The following is a 23,174-nucleotide window of genomic DNA, read 5'->3' on the forward strand; positions in this document are numbered from 1 at the left end:
CTTGAGGAGGGGTCACTGAACCCTCATCCACGCCACCAGGCTGACCAGGATGGGCCCGGTGAAAAGCACGAACCAATCTATTGGCATGAATATCGGAGGCAGAGACCCAAGAATTATCCTCCTGACCATAACCCTTCCATTTGACCAAATACTAGCCAAAACGAGAATCCAATATTTTCTAGCCAAACGAGAATCCAATATTTTCTCTTCCTCATATTCCACATTGCCTTCGACCAACACAGGGTCAGGAGGTGCTGCCATAGGAACCACTGGATCAACAAACCTCTTCAACAGTGATTTGTGAAATACGTTATGGATCTTGAACGTAACTGGAAGAGCCAATCGAAACGAAACAGGATTAAGAATTTCCAAAATCTTATAAGGACCAATAAATCTTGGCTTAAATTTAGGAGATGCAACCTTCATAGGAATATTCTTAGATGACAACCAAACCATATCACCCACTTTAAACCGGGGACCAATGGTCCTATGCCGGTTGGAAAATCGCTGGGCCTTTTCCTGAGAGAGTGACAACTTATCCACCACTTGGTCCCATATCTGCTGCATTCTCTTAACTACAGTGTCCACACCTGGGCAGGACGAAGATTCCACTTACCCTGAAGAGAATCGAGGATGAAACCCAAAATTACAGAAAAAGGGTGACTTCAAAATGGCAGAACTAGCTCTATTGTTCAGGGCGAATTCGGCCAAGGGCAAAAATGAGACCCAATCATCCTGATCAGCAGATATAAAACATCTCAAATAAGACTCCAAGGTCTGGTTTGTTCTCTCAGTCTGTCCATTGGTTTGGGGATGAAACGCAGAGGAGAAGGATAACTGAATTCCCAGATTGGAACAAAAGGCTTTCCAGAATCTGGAAACAAACTGGACTCCTCTGTCGGACACAATGTTCTCAGGAATCCCATGTAACCAAACCACCTGTTGTAAAAACAAGGGCACCAACTCAGCGGAAGATGGCAACTTTGGGAGTGGTACAAGATGGACCATCTTCGAAAATCTATCACAAATCACCCAGATAACAGTCATTCTCTGAGAGACAGGAAGATCAGAAATAAAATACATTGAGATATGGGTACATGGCCTCTTGGGCACCGGCAAGGGCATCAGCAACCCACTAGAAAGAGAACAGGTTTAGACCGAGAACAAGTCCCACAGGACTGTACAAAATTCCTGACGTAACGAGATAAGGCAGGCCACCAAAAGGAACGACTCACCAAATCTCTGGTACCAAAAATACCTGGATGACCAGCCATTGCGGAGCGATGAATTTCAGACATCACTCTCTTTCTCCACTGGTCAGGAACATACAATTTTCCCATAGGGCAACGCTCAGGTTTATCCTCCTGAAATTCCTCCAGGGCGCGTCTCAAATCGGGCGAAATGGCAGAAAGAACTACCCCCTCACCTAGGATGGTAGTAGGCTCGGTGACACTAAGAGAATCGGCAAAGAAACTCCTAGAAAGGGCGTCTGCCTTAACATTCTTAGTGCCCGGAAGAAGAGAGACCACAAAATTAAAACGCGTGAAAAACAAGGCCCATCTAGCCTGTCTAGGATTCAAGCATTTGGCCAACTTCAGATAGATCAAATTCTTGTGATCGGTGAGGACCACAACTTGATGTCTAGCTCCCTCCAACCAATGTCTCCACTCCTGAAATGCCCACTTCATGGCCAACAATTCCCGATTCCCCACGTGATAGTTGCGTTCAGATTGGGAGAACTTTCGAGACAAGAAGGCACAGGGAATCATCTTAGAAGTCACAGGGTCTTTTTGGGACAAAAACGCTCCTGCACCAATCTCAGAAGCATCTACCTCCACCTGAAATGGAAGTGAGACATAAGGTTGCCGTAAAACTGGAGCTGAAGTAAATCTCCGCTTAAGCTCCTGAAATGCTGAGATAGCCTCAGGAGACCAATTCAGCACATCAGCGCCCTTCTTGATAAGATCAGTCAGTGGTTTGACAATACCAGAAAAATTACCTATAAATTTACGATATAAATTAGCAAAACCCAAAAACTTCTGGAGGGCCTTCAAAGAAGTAGGCTGAACCCAATCATAAATGGCCTGTACCTTGGCCGGGTCCATTTCAATAGTCGATGGAGATAAGATAAATCCCAAAAATGAAATCCTCTGTACACCAAAGAGGCATTTCGATCCCTTAACAAACAGGGAATTCTCTCTCAAAATCTGGAACACAGTCCGGACGTGTTCCACATGAGAATCCCAATCACTAGAAAAGATCAAAATATCATCCAGATAGATGATCAGAAACTTATCCACAAAGTCACTGAAAATATCATTCATAAAGGACTGGAAGACGGAAGGGGCATTAGTGAGCTCAAAAGGCATCACCAGGTACTCAAAATGTCCCTCCGGAGTATTAAACGCCGTCTTCCATTCATCCCCGTGCTTGATGCGAATAAAATTGTACACCCCCTGAGGTCAAGCTTAGTAAACCAGCAGGCACTCTTAACTCTGGAGAATAAACCAGACATCAGAGGTAACGGGTACTGATATTTAACCGTCATCTTGTTAAGGGAACGATAATCAATACACGGTCTTAATGAACTATCTTTCTTGGCCACAAAAAAAACAGCACCTAAAGGTGACGAGGATGGTGTAATATGACCCATCTCCAATGACTCCTTAATATAGGATCGCATAGCATCATGTTCGGGTACTGATAAGTTGAAAAGCTGACCCTTGGGAAATTTACACCCAGGCATCAACTCAATTGCACAGTCATAACTCCTATGAGGAGGCAAAGACACAGACTTGCTCTCACTAAATACAGTGGGGAAAAAAAGTATTTAGTCAGTCAGCAATAGTGCAAGTTCCACCACTTAAAAAGATGAGAGGCGTCTGTAATTTACATCATAGGTAGACCTCAACTATGGGAGACAAACTGAGAAAAAAAAATCCAGAAAATCACATTGTCTGTTTTTTTTTTTTCATTTTATTTGCATATTATGGTGGAAAATAAGTATTTGGTCAGAAACAAAATTTCATCTCAATACTTTGTGATATATCCTTTGTTGGCAATGACAGAGGTCAAACGTTTTCTGTAAGTCTTCACAAGGTTGCCACACACTGTTGTTGGTATGTTGGCCCATTCCTCCATGCAGATCTCCTCTAGAGCAGTGATGTTTTTGGCTTTTCGCTTGGCAACACGGACTTTCAACTCCCTCCAAAGGTTTTCTATAGGGTTGAGATCTGGAGACTGGCTAGGCCACTCCAGGACCTTGAAATGCTTCTTACGAAGCCACTCCTTCGTTGCCCTGGCGGTGTGCTTTGGATCATTGTCATGTTGAAAGACCCAGCCACGTTTCATCTTCAATGCCCTTGCTGATGGAAGGAGGTTTGCACTCAAAATCTCACGATACATGGCCCCATTCATTCTTTCATGTACCCGGATCAGTCGTCCTGGCCCCTTTGCAGAGAAACAGCCCCAATGCATGATGTTTCCACCACCATGCTTTACAGTAGGTATGGTGTTTGATGGATGCAACTCAGTATTCTTTTTCCTCCAAACACAACAAGTTGTGTTTCTACCAAACAGTTCCAGTTTGGTTTCATCAGACCATAGGACATTCTCCCAAAACTCCTCTGGATCATCCAAATGCTCTCTAGCGAACTTCAGACGGGCCCGGACATGTACAGGCTTAAGCAGTGGGACACGTCTGGCACTGCAGGATCTGAGTCCATGGTGGCGTAGTGTGTTACTTATGGTAGGCCTTGTTACATTGGTCCCAGCTCTCTGCAGTTCATTCACTAGGTCCCCCCACGTGGTTCTGGGATTTTTGCTCACCGTTCTTGTGATCATTCTGACCCCACGGGGTGGGATTTTGCGTGGAGCACCAGATCGAGGGAGATTATCAGTGGTCTTGTATGTCTTCCATTTTCTAATTATTGCTCCCACAGTTGATTTCTTCACTCCAAGCTGGTTGGCTATTGCAGATTCAGTCTTCCCAGCCTGGTGCAGGGCTACAATTTTGTTTCTGGTGTCCTTTGACAGCTCTTTGGTCTTCACCATAGTGGAGTTTGGAGTCAGACTGTTTGAGGGTGTGCACAGGTGTCTTTTTATACTGATAACAAGTTTAAACAGGTGCCATTACTACAGGTAATGAGTGGAGGAAAGAGGAGACTCTTAAAGAAGAAGTTACAGGTCTGTGAGAGCCAGAAATCTTGATTGCTTGTTTCTGACCAAATACTTATTTTCCACCATAATATGCAAATAAAATGAAAAAAAAACAGACAATGTGATTTTCTGGATTTTTTTTTCTCAGTTTGTCTCCCATAGTTGAGGTCTACCTATGATGTAAATTACAGACGCCTCTCATCTTTTTAAGTGGTGGAACTTGCACTATTGCTGACTGACTAAATACTTTTTTCCCCACTGTACATCAGAAAAATCGGCTAGATAATCAGGAATTTCATGAGACTGAAGAGAGGTGGAGAAAACGGGAGCGTCCCTAAGAGCCCACTGAACCCCAACTCACCACACACCCAGATTTCCAATCCAAAACTGGATTATGAGTTTGCAACCAAGGAAAACCCAGTACAATAGTATCATGCAAATTATGCAGCACCAAAAATTTTACAATTTTCTTGGTGGTCTGGGGCAACCCGCATCATCACCTGGGTCCAAAACTGAGGTTTATTCTCCGCCAAAGGAGTAGCATCAATACCCCTCAAAGGAATAGGCGTCCGCAGAGGCGTCATGGAAAAACCACAATGTTTAGCAAAGTCCAAATCCATCAGATTCAACGCTGCTCCTGAATCCACAAAAGCCTTTGTGGAAAATGTGGATAAGGAGCAGATCAGAGTAATTGCCAAAAGAAACTTAGGTTGTATACTGCCCACAGCAAATGTGTGTGCAAAAGATTTCTCTCGTTTTGGGCAGACAGAAATAATATGAGAGACGTCTCCACAGAAAAAATACAGCTTATTATGCCTTCTAAACTCCTGACGTTGCACCCTAGACAAAACTCTATCTCATTGCATAGGTTCAGACATTTGTCCAAAAGGTGGCAACTCCTCTCATGTAATTTTGCATTCACGTAAACACCGATCAATTTGAATGGCTAATGACATAGAATCGTCAAGACCAGAGGGAACAGGAAATCCCACCATAGTATCTTTTATGGTTTCTGACAAACCCTTCCGAAAGAGAGCTGCCAAGGCACCATCATTCCAGGTAGTAAGGACCGCCCACTTTCGGAATTTTTGACAGTATAACTCTGCAGAATCCTGACCCTGGTTCAATGCCAATAGGGCTATCTCAGCTTGATCAATATCATTTGGTTCATCATACAACCCCAAGGATTGAAAAAATGCATCCACGTTAGGCAGAATAGGATCTTCAGGTGTCAAAGAAAACGCCCAATCCTGGGTATCGCCGCGCAGCAAAGAGATGACAATTTTAACCTGCTGCACAGACCTCCCCGATGAATTAGGCTTCAAGGCAAGAAATAATTTACAATTATTCTTAAAATTCAAAAATTTAGACCGATCCCCAAAAAACACATCAGGAATAGGGATCCTTGGTTCAGCAGAATGTGAATGAGCGAGATAGGCAGAAATTCCCCGCACTTCAGCAGTGAGCTGCTCCACACGATCAGACAATTGCTTAATCTCCATTAAAAAAAATCCTCCTATGGCCCCAGAGAAAAAGAGGAAAAAATATACATATAAAAAAAAAATTCTGACACTTTTTTTTTTTTTTACAATTCTTTCCTGCTTTCGAGTACTCTAGAATCTGCGGTATGGCTGGTGATTCTGTTATGAATGGGTCACCGAGGAAAAAAAAAGCAAAACAAGCTAAGCCACAGAAAACCAGAGTGGTTGGTAACTATGCAGATTGCAGATCCTTGATCTTACCACACAACTAGCAGTAGCCGTGGAGCGTGCTTACGATGAACCTAGACGCCTCGTCACGGACGGAGGACTACATAAGCCTAAAGAAAGAAAAGGAAAAACTAACTGCCCCAGAGCAGACCCCAAAGGAATAGATAGCCCCCACACATGTATTGACGGTGAAACAAGATGAAGGCACAAACACAGGCAGGAAAATAGGCTGAGCAAATGATGGGGCCCAAACTAACTAGACAGGAAAGGGAAGACAATGTCTGCAACCTGCAAAAAACCCTGCAAAAATAATGTCCAACAATTCTGATAGCAAAATTAACCCTGAAGTCACTAGACTTCTCCCACTATATCAGCACTCTGAAATATTCTGAGACAGAGCAAAAAGAGACCGAACTAGTAAGGAACAAAAAGCCAATTGGCAAAATACTGATAAATAAGATTGGAAATTCAGCTCAGCCCCCAGCCTGGGCTGGCAGACCACACAAAAAACTGAACAGACCAATAAAATCAAGTGTGAACATAAGCAGAAAAACTTAGCTTTAGATGACTGGAACAGAGCTGAAAACCAAGAGCTGACAAGCCAGAAGGAATCACCAGCAACTGAATAGGGTGTCGGCTGTCTTAAATCCAATCTGAGAATCCTGAGATCCAATCGTCATCCTCATTCTCAGGTGGCAGATCTCCACCGATCAAACCAGCCGCACCACCTCCCGTCACCACCAGAGGGAGTCCAGAAGGGGAACTCACAACTGGTGAACCAGAGAATGAACTCACAATAGGGGTTATTTGGCTAAAGTTGTGGGGGGGTTGGGCTGGCTCCAGGTTTTCGTGTGCCCTGGGCCAAAGAGTGTCAGTGCACCCCTTTAACACATAGCACAACTCATGATGTTCCGATACGCCACAGAAATATAGGTATAGTACAATGACACATACTTCACTGCTTACATGACATGACTGATCTATTTTAAATTGTACAATAGCTCAAAAACAGGACAGTATATTACTCCATACAGTGTTATGGCCACCACATTGTGCGCCATACAGAATAATGAGCCCCATATATTTCTCCATACCAAATAATTAGTCACATATAATGTTCCATACAGTATCTGATGAGCTCCACATAATGCTCCATATATAATGGGCCCCATTTGTAATGCTCCAGTGTATAATGTGCCCCTTAGATGCTGCTCCAGTGTCTGATCTGTCCCATTTACATTGCTCCAGTACATCATGGGCCTCATGGATTCATGGATGATGCTCCAGTGTATGATGGGCTCCAGTAATGCTCCATATATAATGGGCCCCATTTGAAATGCTCCAGTGTATAATGTGCCCCTTAGATGCTGCTCCAGTGTCTGATCTGCCCCATTCACAATGCTCCAGTACATGATGGGCCTTATGGATGATGCTCCAGTGTATGATGGGCTCTGATAATGCTCTGTGGCGCCCCCAGGAGTATGGTCGCCACAGTGGCTTTGCCTTCCTCCAGGGGAGGGTAATGCCAGGCTTGGAGGCAATGATAGGTCTCTCTCGCAGTCAATCTATGCATGCAACACAGTTCCACTCCAGGCCAGCAGGGGGAACTCTGAACCGGGATTAAGGGGGGGGAGTGCTCTCTGAGGGCCCAGAGGAAGGAGTGGTTAGTTAGTCTGCGGAGGGTGAAGTCTGCAGATGTGTGGAAGGAGCGCTGAGATAGTGCTGAGAGGAAGAGCTCATCTCTGGAGAGAGCGCATGAACTGGAGCCTGGTCTCCACGGTTGTATGGATACTAACAGTCCTGCAACAGACACCAGAGGAGTAGGAGGCTGTAAATGCCCTACTCCCATCTAAGACTTGAGGGCATAACAGCAGCTTGGATAGAGAGCCGGGACTCAGAAGAGAGGAGTCCCCGAGATAGGCTACAGCTGTCTGCCTTGCAAGTGAGGTTCTTGGGAACATCTGACAGGAGGAACTTCAGTGTAACTCGGTACTGGAGATCCCGCAATTAAGCACTAGTAAGGAGACTGCACATCCCATCTACTGAGAGAGAATCCCTGAATTGCTTCCAGGCTAGCCTGCTCCAATACCATCTGTAATCAGGACCCTGGACTGCAATTATCAAGTAAAGGTACAGAATTGCACCCCGCTGTGTCTAGTCTGCTTCCTACCTTTCCGGCACTGCTACATCCCCGTGCCAACCACATCTACACTGCCCTGGGACTATAGCTTCACCTGTGGGGAGCTTTTACATCTTGGCTGCACCATACCATCAGTCCCAGAGGATCTGCATGCAGCGTTGGCTTAACACCTCCCTTGCCGAGCACCACAGGTGGCGTCACGGACTATTCGTCTAACTACATTTCACCTTTCACATCTTCCTATTACTTGGGCGCCCAGGGCCACGGTCCGGGTCACCTCTGCTGTGACACATCCCACTGATACCGGCCCGGTACCGAGTACCCTGCAGCCCTGGGAGGGCGACCCAACTTGGCGTCACGAACAGGATTATGGAGCCCGGTATCCCCGGGTCCTGTGTGCCGTGGACTGTGTTTGTGTAGAGGACTGTGTGTGAAATTGGGGCCAGTTGCCACCATTGCCGCGCTGCTTGGAGCACGTGGGAAGAAGGGGCAGGCCTTCATGGGCAGAGCCTGCCACAGGGCGCGAAGAAGTGAAGTGCCGCGCGGGAAGAGAGGACATCGCGCAAGAAGAGGAGGAGCTGAGGCCTACAGCCCGAAGCATCGGGCCTGCGAAGCGGTCGCTGGTGAGCTCACACAACCCCCGGCCCTGGCTAACGTTAACTAGGGGGGAGGAAGAGAATGTCCGCGCCACAAGGAGATGCAGCGGCGGACGCCACCGCCCACCCAGCATTGCCGCAAGGAGGAGTGCCCGCCGCAGCGGTCCCCATAATGCCCCTGTCTATGCCCTACATACCGGGAGCGGCCTGGCTACCGCAGTACTCGGGTGAGTCACATACCCTGAGTGAATTTAAAGAGAGACTGTGCAGTTTGTTTAAAGTATACCCTCTGACTGAGAGCCAGAAAGTGATTATCCTGATTGGACAGCTAATGGGTGCAGCGCAGAGAGAAGTGAAAGCCTGGCAGGACACTGATAAAGAGACTGTTGCAAAGATCCTGGCCAAGCTGAGAAGCACCTTTGACACTCACACTGCAGCTGAAATCAAGATGAGGTTCTTTGGCTGTAAACAGAAGGCGCAGGACAGTATAAGGGACTATGCTCTCAACCTGCAGGAGGCGCTGCGAGCAATTAAGCAAGTTGATCCTGACAGTGTGAAGGAGGAAGATAAACTGTTAAAGGAGCAGTTCATTGAAGGACTCCTATCCAGTACCCACAGAGGACAGTTGCGTATCATAACCCTGCAAAACCCTGATCTGGACTTTGCTGATTTTAAGGACAGGGCTATTCGGGTACTGTAGGAATCCACGGACAGCCATCCAGCACCCCCTAGGTGCCCAGCGATCACTTACCACCAGGAAGCAACATCTTTCCCTTCCATCCCTGTGGAGGCTGATGCACAGACTCTGGATAAAGACCCAACTGAAGAGCTGCGTCTTCAGGTCCAGGAGTTGACCAAAGGGATGGCTGCACTTACCTAAACCGTGCAGTCCCTGCAGGTGTCCTCCAAGGAAAAGATCCAGCTTGCTTCCAGTCCAGAGGATGTCCCGTGGCTCTGGAGGAGGAGAGCCCCGCCACTTCGAGGGAGGAACAACGATCGCTATGACCAGGACGGATGTCCCATCTGTCGTCGCTGCTACAAGGCCGGTCATCTTGCAAGGTTTTGTCCTTTAAACGAGCAACCCCTGGGGCAGAGGGCCAACCCCCAGGAGTAGGTCCACCAGGCCCAAGGAACTGGCGAGTCAAATATGTGGGAGTGAGACCGATCCTTCCTGTGGTGATTGACAGCATCCCTATGAACGCTTTGCTGGACACTGGCTCCCAGGTGACTACTATGCCGTACATTCCTTACAAGAGGTATTGGGCTGATTCAGAACTTACCCGTGGCCCAACTGATGAACTGACAGTCGTTGCCAGTAATGGTCAGTCTTTGCCGCAGATAGGATGTAAAGAGATTACTGTTAAAGTGGGTCGGGTAGAGCTAAAATCTCAAGGTCTGATAGTTGTTGATATTGACCAACGTGAATGTAATTCCATGATGACTCTTGGTACAAATGTAATTGAAAACTGTCTGTCCAAGGTTATTGTCTTGTTGCAACAGGTGGCTGAGACTGCTAGTTCCAGTGAACAACGAGTCCTGCAGAAGGAGATCAGAGCCCTGATGCAAAGACAACAGGGAGAACTCTGGCGGAGAAATTGGCAGTGTCCGAATGAGTGATCCCTTCCCCATTGCAATACCCCCCAGATGTGAAATGTTGGTTTGGTGTCGGGCAGCTATAGGTCTTAGAGGGAGAGATTACCAGGCATTGGTAGAACCAGTATACTCCGATAGCAGGCCCGCTGTCCTGACAGCCAGAGGGGTGGTTGATGTACAAAAGGGGAGAGTACCTGTATGCCTTTTGAATTGTGGGGAGGAGGAGGCCACGATACCTCGGCACGCCACAGTTGCTAAGCTGCTCACTGTTAATAACAACTCTTTGCAGGCAGCAGAGCCCTTGGTCTCATCCGATCAGGTGGAGGACAATGGCTCTGTGAAGCAGATGGAGGAGTGGTGCCAGCAACTGCAGGTGGGAACTGACTCTACGCCCTCCTACCAGAAAAATGGGGTATACAGAGTGACACAAGAGTATGAGCGGGTATTCAGCAAACACCCACTAGATTTTGGGCAGGAAAAAGGGGTTCAACATCATATCCCCACTGGAGACCATCCACCCATAAAGGAGAGGTACAGACCTATACCCCCAACACAATACCAATGTGCTAAGAGTATGTTGAGGAAGATGAAGGAAGCTGGGGTTATCAGAGACAGTTGTAGCCCCTGGGCAGCTCCCATAGTTTTTGTAAAGAAAAAAGGATGGTACCATGAGAATGTGTGTGGATTACAGGAAAATTAACAGCATTACACATAAAAACGCCTAACCACTACCTAGAATTGAGGAATCATTAGCTGCACTTAAAACTGCTAACTACTTTTCCACCTTGGATCGCACTAGTGGGTATTGGCAGGTTCCCGTGGCAGAAGCAGACAAGGAGAAAACAGCATTTACCACTCCAATGGGTCTCTATGAGTTCAATTATATGCCATTCGGGCTCTGCACAGCCCCAGGAACATTTCAACGGCTGATGGAGTGCTGCCTGTGACACATGAACTTTGAGATTGTACCACAGGACTTGTGTTAAAAACTTTCACCATTTGCCCAGGAATGCACCATGGACATTGATGCTTGGGCTTATCATAGGACCATTGTTGAAGCTCTTGGTTTTTGTAACTTTTTCATTTTTAACTCTTGTACAATTATTATTGTTTAACTGTTTATATGTTTCATGTTTTTGTTCAGCCCAGGAGTGCTGACTTGCACTAGGAAGGAATGTGGCGCCCCCAGGAGTATGGTTGCCACAGTGGCTTTGCCTTCCTCCAGGGGAGGGTAATGCCAGGCTTGGAGGCAATGATGGGTGTTATGAATGGGTCACCGAGGAGGAAAAAACCTAAACATGCTAAGCCCAGAAAAACCAGAGAGGTTGCTAACTATGCAGATTGCAGATCCCTGATCCTAACCACACAACGAGCGTACCTACGATGAACCTAAATGCCTCGTCACGGCCGGAGGACTAAATAAGCCTAAAGCAAGAAAAGGGGAAAACTAACTGCCAGGGCAGACCCCAAAGGAATAGACAGCCCCCACACATGTATTGACGGTGAAACAAGATGAAAACACAAACACAGGCAGGAAAATAGGCTGAGCAAACGATGGGGCTAAAACTAACTAGAAAGGAGAGGAAAGGAAAGACACTGTCTGCAATCTGCCAAAAACCCTACAAAATAATGTCCAACACTTCTGATAACAAAATTAACCCTGAAGTCACTAGACTTCTCCCACTATATCAGCACTCTGAAATATTCTGAGACAGAGCAAAAAGAGGCCAATCTAATAAAGGACAAAAAGCAAATTGGCAAATACAGATAAATAAGAGTGGAAATTCAGCACAGGCCCAGCCGGGGCTGTCTGACCACACAAAAAACTGACTAGAACAACAAAATCAAGTGTGAACATTAGCAGAGAAATTTAGCTTGAGCTGACTGGAACAGAGCTCAGAACCAAGACCTGACAAGCAGAAGGAATCACCAACACCAGAGTAGGGCGTCGGCTGTCTTAACTCCAATCTGAGATTCCTGAGGTCCAATCGTCACCCTCATTATAAGGTGGCAGATCTCTACTGATTAAATCAGCCTCACTACCTCCTGTTACCACCAGAGGGAGCCTGGAAGGAGAACTCAATGAACTCACAACAGATGGGTCTCTCTCACAGTCAATCTATGCATGCAACACAGTTCCACTCCAGGCCAGCAGGGGGAACTCTGAACCAGGATTAAGGGGAGGAGTGCTCTCTGAGGGCCCAGAGGAAGGAGTGGTTAGTTAGTCTGCGGAGGGTGAAGTGTGCAGACGTGTGTAAGAAGTGCTGAGATAGAGCTGAGAGGAAGAGCTCATCTCTGGAGAGAGCGCATGAACTGGAGCCTGGTCTCCACGGTTGTATGGATACTAATGGTCCTGCAACAGACACCAGAGGAGTAGGAGGCTGTAAATGCCCTACTCCCATCTAAGACTTGAGGGCATAACAGCAGCTTGGATAGAGAGCCGGGACTCAGAGTCCCCGAGATAGGCTACAGCTGTCTGCCGTGCAAGTGAGGTTCTTGGGAACATCTGACAGGAGGAACTTCAGTGTAACTCAGTACTGGAAATCCTGAAATTAAGCGCTAGTAAGGAGACTGCACAACCCATCTGCTGAGAGAGAATCCCTGAATTGCTTCCAGGCTAGCCTTCTCCAATACCATCTGTAATCAGGACCCTGGACTGCAGTTATCAAGTAAAGGTACAGAAATTGCACCCCGCTGTGTCTAGTCTGCTTCCTACCTTTCCGGCACTGCTACATCCCCATGCCAACCACATCTACACTGCCCTGGGACTATAGCTTCACCTGTGTGGAGCTTTTACATCTTGGCTGCACCATACCATCAGTCCCAGCAGATCTGCATGCAGCGTCGGCTTAACACCTCCCTTGCCGAGCACCACAGGTGTCGTCACGGACTATTCGTCTAACTACATTCCACCTTTCACATCTTCCTATTACTTGGGCACCCAGGGCCACGGTCCGGGTCACCGCTGCTGTGACACGTCCCACTGATACCGGCCCGGTACCGAGTACCCCGCAGCCCTGGGAGGGCGACCCAGCTCCATATATAATGGGCCCCTTTTGTAATGCTCCAGTGTATAATGTGCCCCTTAGATGCTGCTTCAATGTCTGATCTGCCCCATTTACAATGCTCCAGTATATGATGGGCCTCATGGGTGATGCTCCAGTGTATCATGGGCCCTAATAATGCTCCATATATAATGGGCCCCATTTGTAATGCTCCAGTGTATAATGTGCCCCTTAGATGCTGCTCCAGTGTCTGATCTGCCCCATTTACATTGCTCCAGTACATGATGGGCCCTACTTTTAATTAACCCAAGCATGGTATGTGAAAAGAGCTCCATGGAGTAATCTGAGGTGTGTGCTTTCACATACTTCACTTTTGGTGTGGGTGAAGGACACAAGGAAAGGGGTTGCTCCTGATGAGAAGCTTGCAGTTACGACTCAGTACTTGCATTTTTTACAACTTCAGAATAGGAGGCGATAGAGCTGGAGGCTGTTTCAGCAAAGTAAGCCACAAACAGTTCCTGATACTCCGGCTTTAAAAGCAGTCTACCTACTCCCAGAAAAGGGAGGCTTCCAGGCCTTCCAGAGCTACACCATGACGCTGGCTCAATACCTCCTGCCTTAGCTGCTATTGTGTTTTTGGCACTACCAGCAGATGCACCACTACCACCATCAGTACCAGGTGGCCCTCCACGCCCACATCCGTGTCCTCTTCCACCATACTTCCTCATGTTTTTGAAAATGGACCCAAAATACCAGCAGATATATGGTACTGTATCATAAGCGTACAGCTCTATACAGTCTATGGATAACAGTAAATCTCCGTATATATTTCATGAGGCATACACAGATGCTCACAGGCTCAGTATGGATTACCCAATAAAATAACAATTTGAAAAATGGTACAGTATCACCAGATAAAAGGTATATATAGTATAGTGTAAACATTCTGACTCTCCGTATACATTTCAGGAGGCAGACACAAACGCTCTCAGGCCCAGTATGGATTACACAAGAATATGAAAAGCTGTAAATGGGTTATGTACCACAAGCGTACAGCTGTATACAGTGTTGGGGTAATCTTAAAGTTCCAAATATATTAGACAGACGTTTAGAGGCTCATTATGGATTACACCAGAATCTAAATAGCTAAAAAGGTTACTGTATCAGAAGCGTTCTGCTGATAGTGTTGGCCAAATTGAAAATATTGGTATATATTTCTGTAGTCACTAGTGTTGAGCATTCCGATACCGCAAGTATCGGGTATCGGCCGATACTTGCTGTATCGGAATTCCGATACCGACTTCCGATATTTTTTCAATATCGGAAGTCGGCATCGGAATCGGAAGTTCAAAGTTGATTGACAGCCTGACGTCATCATGATGCGCCGTCATTTCGGGCCTTCCGGGGGTCTCTGCCGGCCTGCCGGGGGGCTGTGCCGGCCTGCCGGGGGGCTGTGCCGGCCTGCCGGTGGTCTGTGCACCCTGTGGGGGTCTGTACCGGCCTGCCGGGGGGCTGTGCCGGCCTGCCGGGGGGCTGTGCTGATGTCCGGGGGTCTGTGCAAGCATCGTCCGATGGGACTACAAGTCCCATCGGGCGATGCCTGCTACCATGACAGTGATTGACACATTAGCCAATGATGGGACAGTAGTAGTCCCATCATCCGGCTAATGTGTTAAATGTTAAAAAAAAAAAAAAAAAAATACTACATACATACTACATGCATGCTACATACATACTACATACATACTACATATATACTACATACATACTACATACATGCTACATACATACTACATGCATGCTACATACATACTACATGCTACATACATACTACATATATACTACATACATGCTACATACATACTGCATGCTACATACATACTACATACATACTACATGCATGCTACATACATACTACATATATACTACATGCATGCTACATACATACTACATGCTACATACATACTACATATATACTACATACATACTACATACATGCTACATACATACTGCATGCTACATACATACTACATACATACTACATACATACTACATGCATGCTACATACATACTACATGCATGCTACATACATACTACATGCATGCTACATGCATGCTACATACATACTACATGCTACATACATACCACATACATACTACATACATACTACATATATACTACATGCATGCTACATACATACTACATGCTACATACATACCACATACATACTACATACATACTACATACATACTACATGCTACATACATACTACATATATACTACATGCATGCTACATACATACTACATGCTACATGCATACCACATACATACTACATACATACTACATACATACTACATGCTACATACATACTACATATATACTACATGCATGCTACATACATACTACATGCTACATACATACCACATACATACTACATACATGCTACATATATACTACATGCATGCTACATACATACTACATGCTACATGCATGCTACATACATACTACATACATACTACATGCTACATACATACCACATATATACTACATACATACAATACATTCATACAATACATACATAGACATACAGTACATATAACATAGAGTAACATACTTACCAATACTTGTCACATTGTTCCCCGAAGCCATTGTCTTTTCCGGAATAAATATTAACATAACAAACCACAAAAATACTCACCCACGATCCGAAGCAGTCCACGAGTGTGTCCCACGACGATCTTGGGTAGAGAACTGCAGCATCAGATGATGCTGCCGTTCTCTACGGGCTGCAGGAATCCAATGACGGAAGGTAGGTATCCTTCCGCACTGTATTCCTCCGCCACTTAAAAAAAAAAAGTCCCTAGTCTCACTTTATGCCATTGCTGTGTGGGAATTTCCCACACAGCAATGGCATAAAGTGAGACTAGGGACTTTTTTTTTTTTTTAAGTGGCGGAGGAATACAGTGCGGAAGGATACCTACCTTCCGTCATTGGATTCCTGCAGCCCGTAGAGAACGGCAGCAACAGCTGATGCTGCAGTTCTCTACCCAAGATCGTCGTGGGACACACTCGTGGACTGCTTCGGATCGTGGGTGAGTATTTTTGTGGTTTGTTATGTTAATATTTATTCCGGAAAAGACAATGGCTTCGGGGAACAATGTGACAAGTATTGGTAAGTATGTTACTCTATGTTATATGTACTGTATGTCTATGTATGTATTGTATGAATGTATTGTATGTATGTAGTATATATGTGGTATGTATGTAGCATGTAGTATGTATGTAGTATGTATGTAGCATGCATGTAGCATGCAGTATGTATGTAGCATGCATGTAGTATATATGTAGTATGTATGTGGTATGTATGTAGCATGTAGTATGTATGTAGCATGCATGTAGTATGTATGTAGCATGCATGTAGTATATATGTAGTATGTATGTAGCATGTAGTATGTAGCATGCATGTAGTATATATGTAGTATGTATGTAGCATGTAGTATGTATGTAGCATGCATGTAGTATATATGTAGTATGTATGTAGCATGTAGTATGTGTGTAGCATGCATGTAGTATGTATGTAGCATGCATGTAGTATGTATATGGTATGTATGTAGCATGTAGTATGTATGTAGCATGCATGTAGTATATATGTGTTATGTATGTGGTATGTATGTAGCATGCATGTAGCATGCATGTAGTATGTATGTAGTATGTATGTAGTATATATGTAGTATGTATGTAGCATGTAGTATGTATGTAGTATGTATGTAGCATGCATGTAGCATGCAGTATGTATGTAGCATGCATGTAGTATATATGTAGTATGTATGTAGCATGTAGTATGTAGCATGCATGTAGTATATATGTAGTATGTAGCATGTAGTATGTATGTAGCATGCATGTAGTATATATGTGTTATGTATGTAGCATGTAGCATGCATGTAGCATGCATGTAGTATGTATGTAGTATATATGTGGTATGTATGTAGCATGCAGTATGTATGTAGCATGCATGTAGTATATATGTAGTATGTATGTTGCATGTAGTATTTATGTAGTATGAATGTAGCATGTATGTAGTATGTAGTATGAATGTAGCATGTATGTAGTATGCATGTTGTATGTATGTAGCATGTAATTTTTTTTTTTTTTTTTTTTTTTACATTTAACACATTAGCCGGATGATGGGACTACTACTGTCCCATCATTGGCTAATGTGTCAATCACTGTCATGGTAGCAGGCATCGCCCGATGGGACTTGTAGTCCCATCGGACGATGCCTGCACAGACCCCCGGAGCCTGCACAGACCACCAGCAGGCCGGCACAGCCCCCCGGCAGGCCGGCACAGCCCCCCGGAGCCTGCACAGCCCCCCGGCAGGCCGGCACAGCCCCCCGGCAGGCCGGCACAGCCCCCCCGGAGCCTGCACAGACCACCGGCAGGCCGGCACAGACCACCGGAGCCTGCAAAGACCCCCTGGCAGGCCGGCACAGCCCCCCGAAAGGCCCGTACAGACCCCAGAGAGGCTGTACAAGGGCAGGAAAGGGTTTTTCTTATTCCGATACCGGAAGTCCCATAGACTTGAATGGGACTTCCGGTATCGGAATCGGCGATACCGATACTTTTTTTAAAGATCGGCCGATACCATCCGATACGATACTTTGAAGTATCGGACGGTATCGCTCAACTCTAGTAGTCACCCTCAGACGCTCACTCAGTTTGGTTTTAACCATAATAAAAAATGTTGTAAAAAAGGTCCTGGATAACAAGATAGCAAGTATATATATTTTTAGGGGACATTTGAAATCTCCGTATAAATAGTCCCGTAGTCACTCTCAGATGCTTACACAGTTTGGATTGGACCGTAATGTTAAATGTCGAACAAAGGTACTGTATAACAAGATACAAGCTGTATCGAGTATAGTGTAAAAATTTGTTTCTCTGATTCACCGTATATACAGTATAGAAGGTGTAACCCACACACGCTCACTCACTATGGATGATGTAGGGAAGGTGGACTGACAGACAAACCAGCCTGTATTGAGAAGCAGAGGTGTAGCGCAGTGTAGGTGTGAAACCGCTAAGATAAAGAGAAAGGGTGCAATGTTTTAGCTTGTCCATTGGAGGGCAGTGGAGAGTGTAGGAGTGGGACTGAATAACTGCCATTGGTCAGAGAAACTGTTAGGTGATGGTGGGCGGAGTTACCAGAACTGGAAGTATAAAAGGCTGAGGGAAGGTTCTGGAAGAGTCAGTCAATGAAGGGAGCACAGTAAAGAGGAAGTTCTGCTGAGGAAATAGAGACAGTGTGAAGGCTCCAGAGAGGACTGACAGTTGAAGCGGTCACAGGGGAGTGGGCCAGAGGATGGTAGCCGCAGACGAAGACGGCCTGGGGCTATCATACAGATAGTGTGCTCAGACTGGTGCAGCGCTGTGGTGGTTGGGCCTAGGCCAGCCACAGTAGAAGAGCCACAGAGGACGCCACGATTATAGTAACAAAGGAAGTGAAGGTACCGGGGCCTGTGTACAGAGAAATGTGAAACGGCTGTGGTGAATTGCTGTTGACAGAAGGATGGGCACTAAAAACGGACCTGTTCAATACAACTCTGTCTCAGTCTCGTGTTTGTCTGCGGCAAGAAGAGGGTCTCTCCCACAGTTGGTTATCCTACAGATGATACCTTAATACAAATTTTTGAAACAAGGTACTGTATCAGCACATACCAGGTGTGTCCAGTCTAGGGTTAAATTTCCGTCTATACTTCCGGAGTCAGACACAGACACTCACAGGCTCACTATGTATTACACCAGAATTAAAAAAGTAGAAAAAGGGAAAGGTATTCATAGCGTACATCAGTATACAGTGTTGTGGTACTTTTAAATCTTCGTATACATTTTTCAATCTCAGTAAGCCAGTCAAGAATCTCCGCTACTGGAAACTACATGGATACACGTACAGACACAAAGTAGAGTGTTAGCAGAAATTTTGGAATTACTCATTCCAGGGAAACCTCACGATGCAGACCCTCAATTACTGTGTCTGTGGAGAAAGCGAAAAAGGTTCTTTGTGAAGAAAGGATTGCTTTATCGCAGTAGCGTGGATCACATCACCGTTACTCATCTCCATCAAATTGTGATCACAGGGAGAGATGTACCCATGGTCCTCACTGCCTATCATGATGTGTCTGGTCATTTTGGACTGCAAACGACAGAAGCCACAGGCCGTAGGCGATTCTATTGGATTGGCATGAGAGGAGACATTGAAAAATGGTGGCAAGAATGTCACACGTCTGTGACTATCACAACTGTGAAAGGTGATCATAAACCACCACTGTATCCACTTGTAAGTTGACGTCCATTTCAAATGGTAGCCATTGATCATCTGAAGGTAGAGGCCAGCAGGACAGGCCATAGCTACATCTTAACCATCATTGATCAATACACCAAATTTCGAGTGGCCGTCCCTGTGAAGGATTTAACTGCCCAGACTACACAGCGGTGGAGCAGGGAGAGGTAAGTATTCCAACTTGCAAGTGCTGTGGCCATGACCAAGCAGGGGGGGCACAATCATGGTCGACGGTACTGGCACAGGGCCCCTCATAGTACGCTGGTGTGTCTGACGGCGAGTGGGCCCTCCCACCATCTAAGACACTGTATTGTACTATGAGGGCCCCTTTGCCATTGCCAGCGGCCATCAGTGGGCCCATCCACCTGTTCAGAGCAACGGCACTTGCCGGGGTGCACCAGGCCTTGACCCCAGCCGTTGGCGGAGGGGTGGGCAGCCCAGTTAGGGAGGTTTAAAAATTGGCATATGTAGACGTGTTGGCTGGATATTCAGCTGCTGCAAAGGGCGTAATTGGGCAAGTCCGAGGAAGAGGAGGTGTGCTTAATGGTGGCGGTGGTCTTACAGTGGGGGTAGCGATGGAGCGTTGTTGTCTACCTTCAGTCGGAGCAGGTGCACATGTGCTACCTGAGGTTTTGTAGTGCGTCCACGCTTGCAAGTGCATGTTGATTAAATGTCTAAGCATGCAACTGGTATTCAAATTTCGGAGTTGTTTACCTCGGCTAAAGGTCCTTCCGCACTTCTGACTGGTAACCTTTGCCTCATCAGTAGGATTTTGGACAAAGAAGTGCGACACTGCACTCTTCCTACTATGGTAAACATTTTCTGGCCTTGCACGCTGTGCTAAGTTGACCGTCTGGTCAAGCTGTCCTGCAACTTTTTTAGTTTTTGTTCCACGTTTTAGGACAGCTACGGGCCTGCTAGATAACCGCTGCTGCGATGGCAATGCCTGCTGCGGATCCTTCTCCGTATCTGAACTATTGCCAGCGCCACCCTCCTCCCCCCCAATGGATGCCAATCCGGGTCCAGAAATGGGTCATCCATCACCTCCTCTTCAAAGTCATCTGCACCTTCCTCTTTACCTTCCTCTGTGTCACCGTGTAAGGTGGTATGGTATGCGGGAAGGGGCACTTGGGTTTCATCAGGGTCAGATTCTGGCTCTATAGACTGCGAGGGCAATGTAGTGCTGTGGGTCAATGTACCAGCAGAATCATCTAGCAGTGGCTGTGCATCAGTGCAGTCCATGTAAGATTCATCTTGGACTGGGGAATTCAGGATTTGACTGGATAACCCAGGCATGGTATGTGAAAAGAGCTCCATAGAGTAATCTGCAGTGTGGGCTGCCGCATCCTTAACTTTTGGTGGGGGTGAAGGACACAAGGAAATGGATTTTTTATGACCAGAACCCTGCACTGACGACTCCGTGCTTGCAGGTTTCGACCGTTCAGAAGAGGAGGCAATAGAGCTGGTGGTTGTTTCGGCAATGTACACCAAAAGCTGTTCCTGATGCTCCGGCTTTAAAAGCGGTTTTCCCACTCCAAGAAAAGGCAACCTTACAGGCCTTCTTTGGCCAGAGGATGATGCAGGCTCAACACCTCCTGCCTTAGCTGCTATTGTGCTTTTGCCAGAACCAGCCGATACACCACCACCATCAGTACCAGCCGCGCCCCCCTGCCCACGTCTGTGGCCTGTTCCACCTTACTTCCTCATGTTTGGGAAAATGTAACCAAAATACCAGCAGAGAGATGGTACTGTATGAGGAGCATCCATCTGTGTAAGGTGTAGTAAACAAACTAAATCAACGTATATATTATGTTAGTCACAGACGCTCTCACAGTATATACTTTATTGGACCGTAATCCAACAAGCAGATATATGGAACTGTTTGAAAAACGGACACGACTCTAAGGTGTAGATGTGGAAAAATGGACAAACTCCTCTTTTCTTTTTCCAGAGTCACACACAGGTAGCTTCTATTTGTCCGTGCTAGAAGGCGGTACACGGTAGTGTGTGAGGAGCATACACCGCTGTACGGTGTGTATGTAAAATTGTCAAGCTCCGTGTATTTGTATACAGACTGACACACGCTGTCTCTGTCTAGTTTTTACCATAATCAAACAGCAGATATACGAATCTGTTTGAAAAATGGACACGACTCTAAGGTGTAGGTCTGGAAAAACTCTTCGTTTTTTTTTCCACAGTCACACACAGGTAGCTTCTATTTGTCCGTGATACCAGCCGGAATACACGGTAGTGTGTGAGGAGCGTAAACTGCTGTACGGTGTGTGTATGTAAAATTGTCAAGCTCCGTGTATTTGTATATGGACTGACACACGCTGTCTCTGTCTAGTTTTGACTGTAATCAAACAGCAGATATACGAAACTGTTTGAAAAACGGACACAACTCTAAGGTGTAGATCTGGAAAAACGGACAAACTCCTCGGCTTTTTCTTCCAGAGTCACACCCAGATAGCTTCTATTTGTCCGTGATACCAGCCGGAATACACGGTAGTATGTGAGGAGCGTACACCGCTAGATGGTGTCTGCATGGAAAATTGTCAAGCTCAGTGTATTTGTATATGGACTGAAACACGCTGTCTCTGTCTAGTTTTGAAATGCTCGCCATCCTGCCATGGAACTGGTTCAATAGCTAGTTAAGTATAACATAATAAAGTAAGCAGAATTTTATTAGTTATCACATTGTTTTATAACATTTGATTTTATATAAGACACATACCTGGTGCAGTTTCAAGGCCATTCGAATTGCAGGAGAAACAACTGTGTGTAATAAATCCATGTCTGCAAATACCCATTCTTCTTCTTTGGATATTTGATAATGACCCTTAAATAATGTATGTAATCCATGAAGAAATGCATCTAAACTAAAGGGAGAATTTTTGACAATTTTAATTTTTGAATTAATATTAATTCTATATAACTATTGTAAATTAATTATTTTATTTACTTTACATACAATAATTAGAGATTTAGCCATCTTAAGGTCCCCCATACACATTAGACTAATGTCAGCTGAAACCGCCGATAATAACGAGTTAGGCAAAGAGTCTAGTGTGTATGGGGGCATTGGCTGACTCATGGTCTGGAGAGATGTCGATCGGACACGTCTTATTTTAGACTGCTGGTCACATTGTTCTCACTAAAATAATCCACCAGTCAATGTGTCAGTTGACAGCTTTCCCATAGAGAACACAGGAGCGCTTGGCCTAGCAAGCACTCATCTGTATGGGAGTGTCATCGACTGAGATGACTACTAGCCAAATGATCAGCTGAAACATCATTCAGTAGACAGCCATAGAAAGCCTTTGCTGAGTTGCTTCAGCAGTGGCTCCATAGAATTTGCTTACAGCAAACACCCAGACATAAGAAAATGACTAATTGACTTATATGAAATCGTATTGTGGGCATGTTCTATGCAGGAAGATAGAGCAGGACATAGGACCTGACTGTGCACATCTCTATTTTCAACAGTGTCATCCAGTGATAGAAGAAATACATCAAAATCTGAACAGTTCCCCAAACTTGCTACCTTTGTTACGTTGAGATTGTGGAGGAAGCATTTCAAGTTATTCCATCTTTGTTGCTCAATCGGTCTGTATTGAGTGCAACTGGAAGTGT

General features: G+C 45.6%; 1 protein-coding gene across 1 annotated transcript in view; it reads right to left on the reverse strand.

Moving 5' to 3' along the window:
- Positions 1–23,174, reverse strand: part of LOC141054931 (pecanex-like protein 2) — a 2,173,030-nt gene that overhangs the window by 438,557 nt on the left and 1,711,299 nt on the right. Inside the window, exon 28 of the mRNA XM_073551818.1 lies at positions 22,276–22,420. Coding sequence (XP_073407919.1) covers positions 22,276–22,420 — 145 coding nt within the window. The remainder of the gene's footprint in view (positions 1–22,275; positions 22,421–23,174) is intronic.

This window comes from Dendrobates tinctorius, unplaced genomic scaffold, assembly GCF_039654945.1.
Source record: "Dendrobates tinctorius isolate UK_male_01 unplaced genomic scaffold, ASM3965494v1 ptg000181l, whole genome shotgun sequence".
In the NCBI taxonomy this organism is placed as follows: Eukaryota; Metazoa; Chordata; class Amphibia; order Anura; family Dendrobatidae; genus Dendrobates; species Dendrobates tinctorius.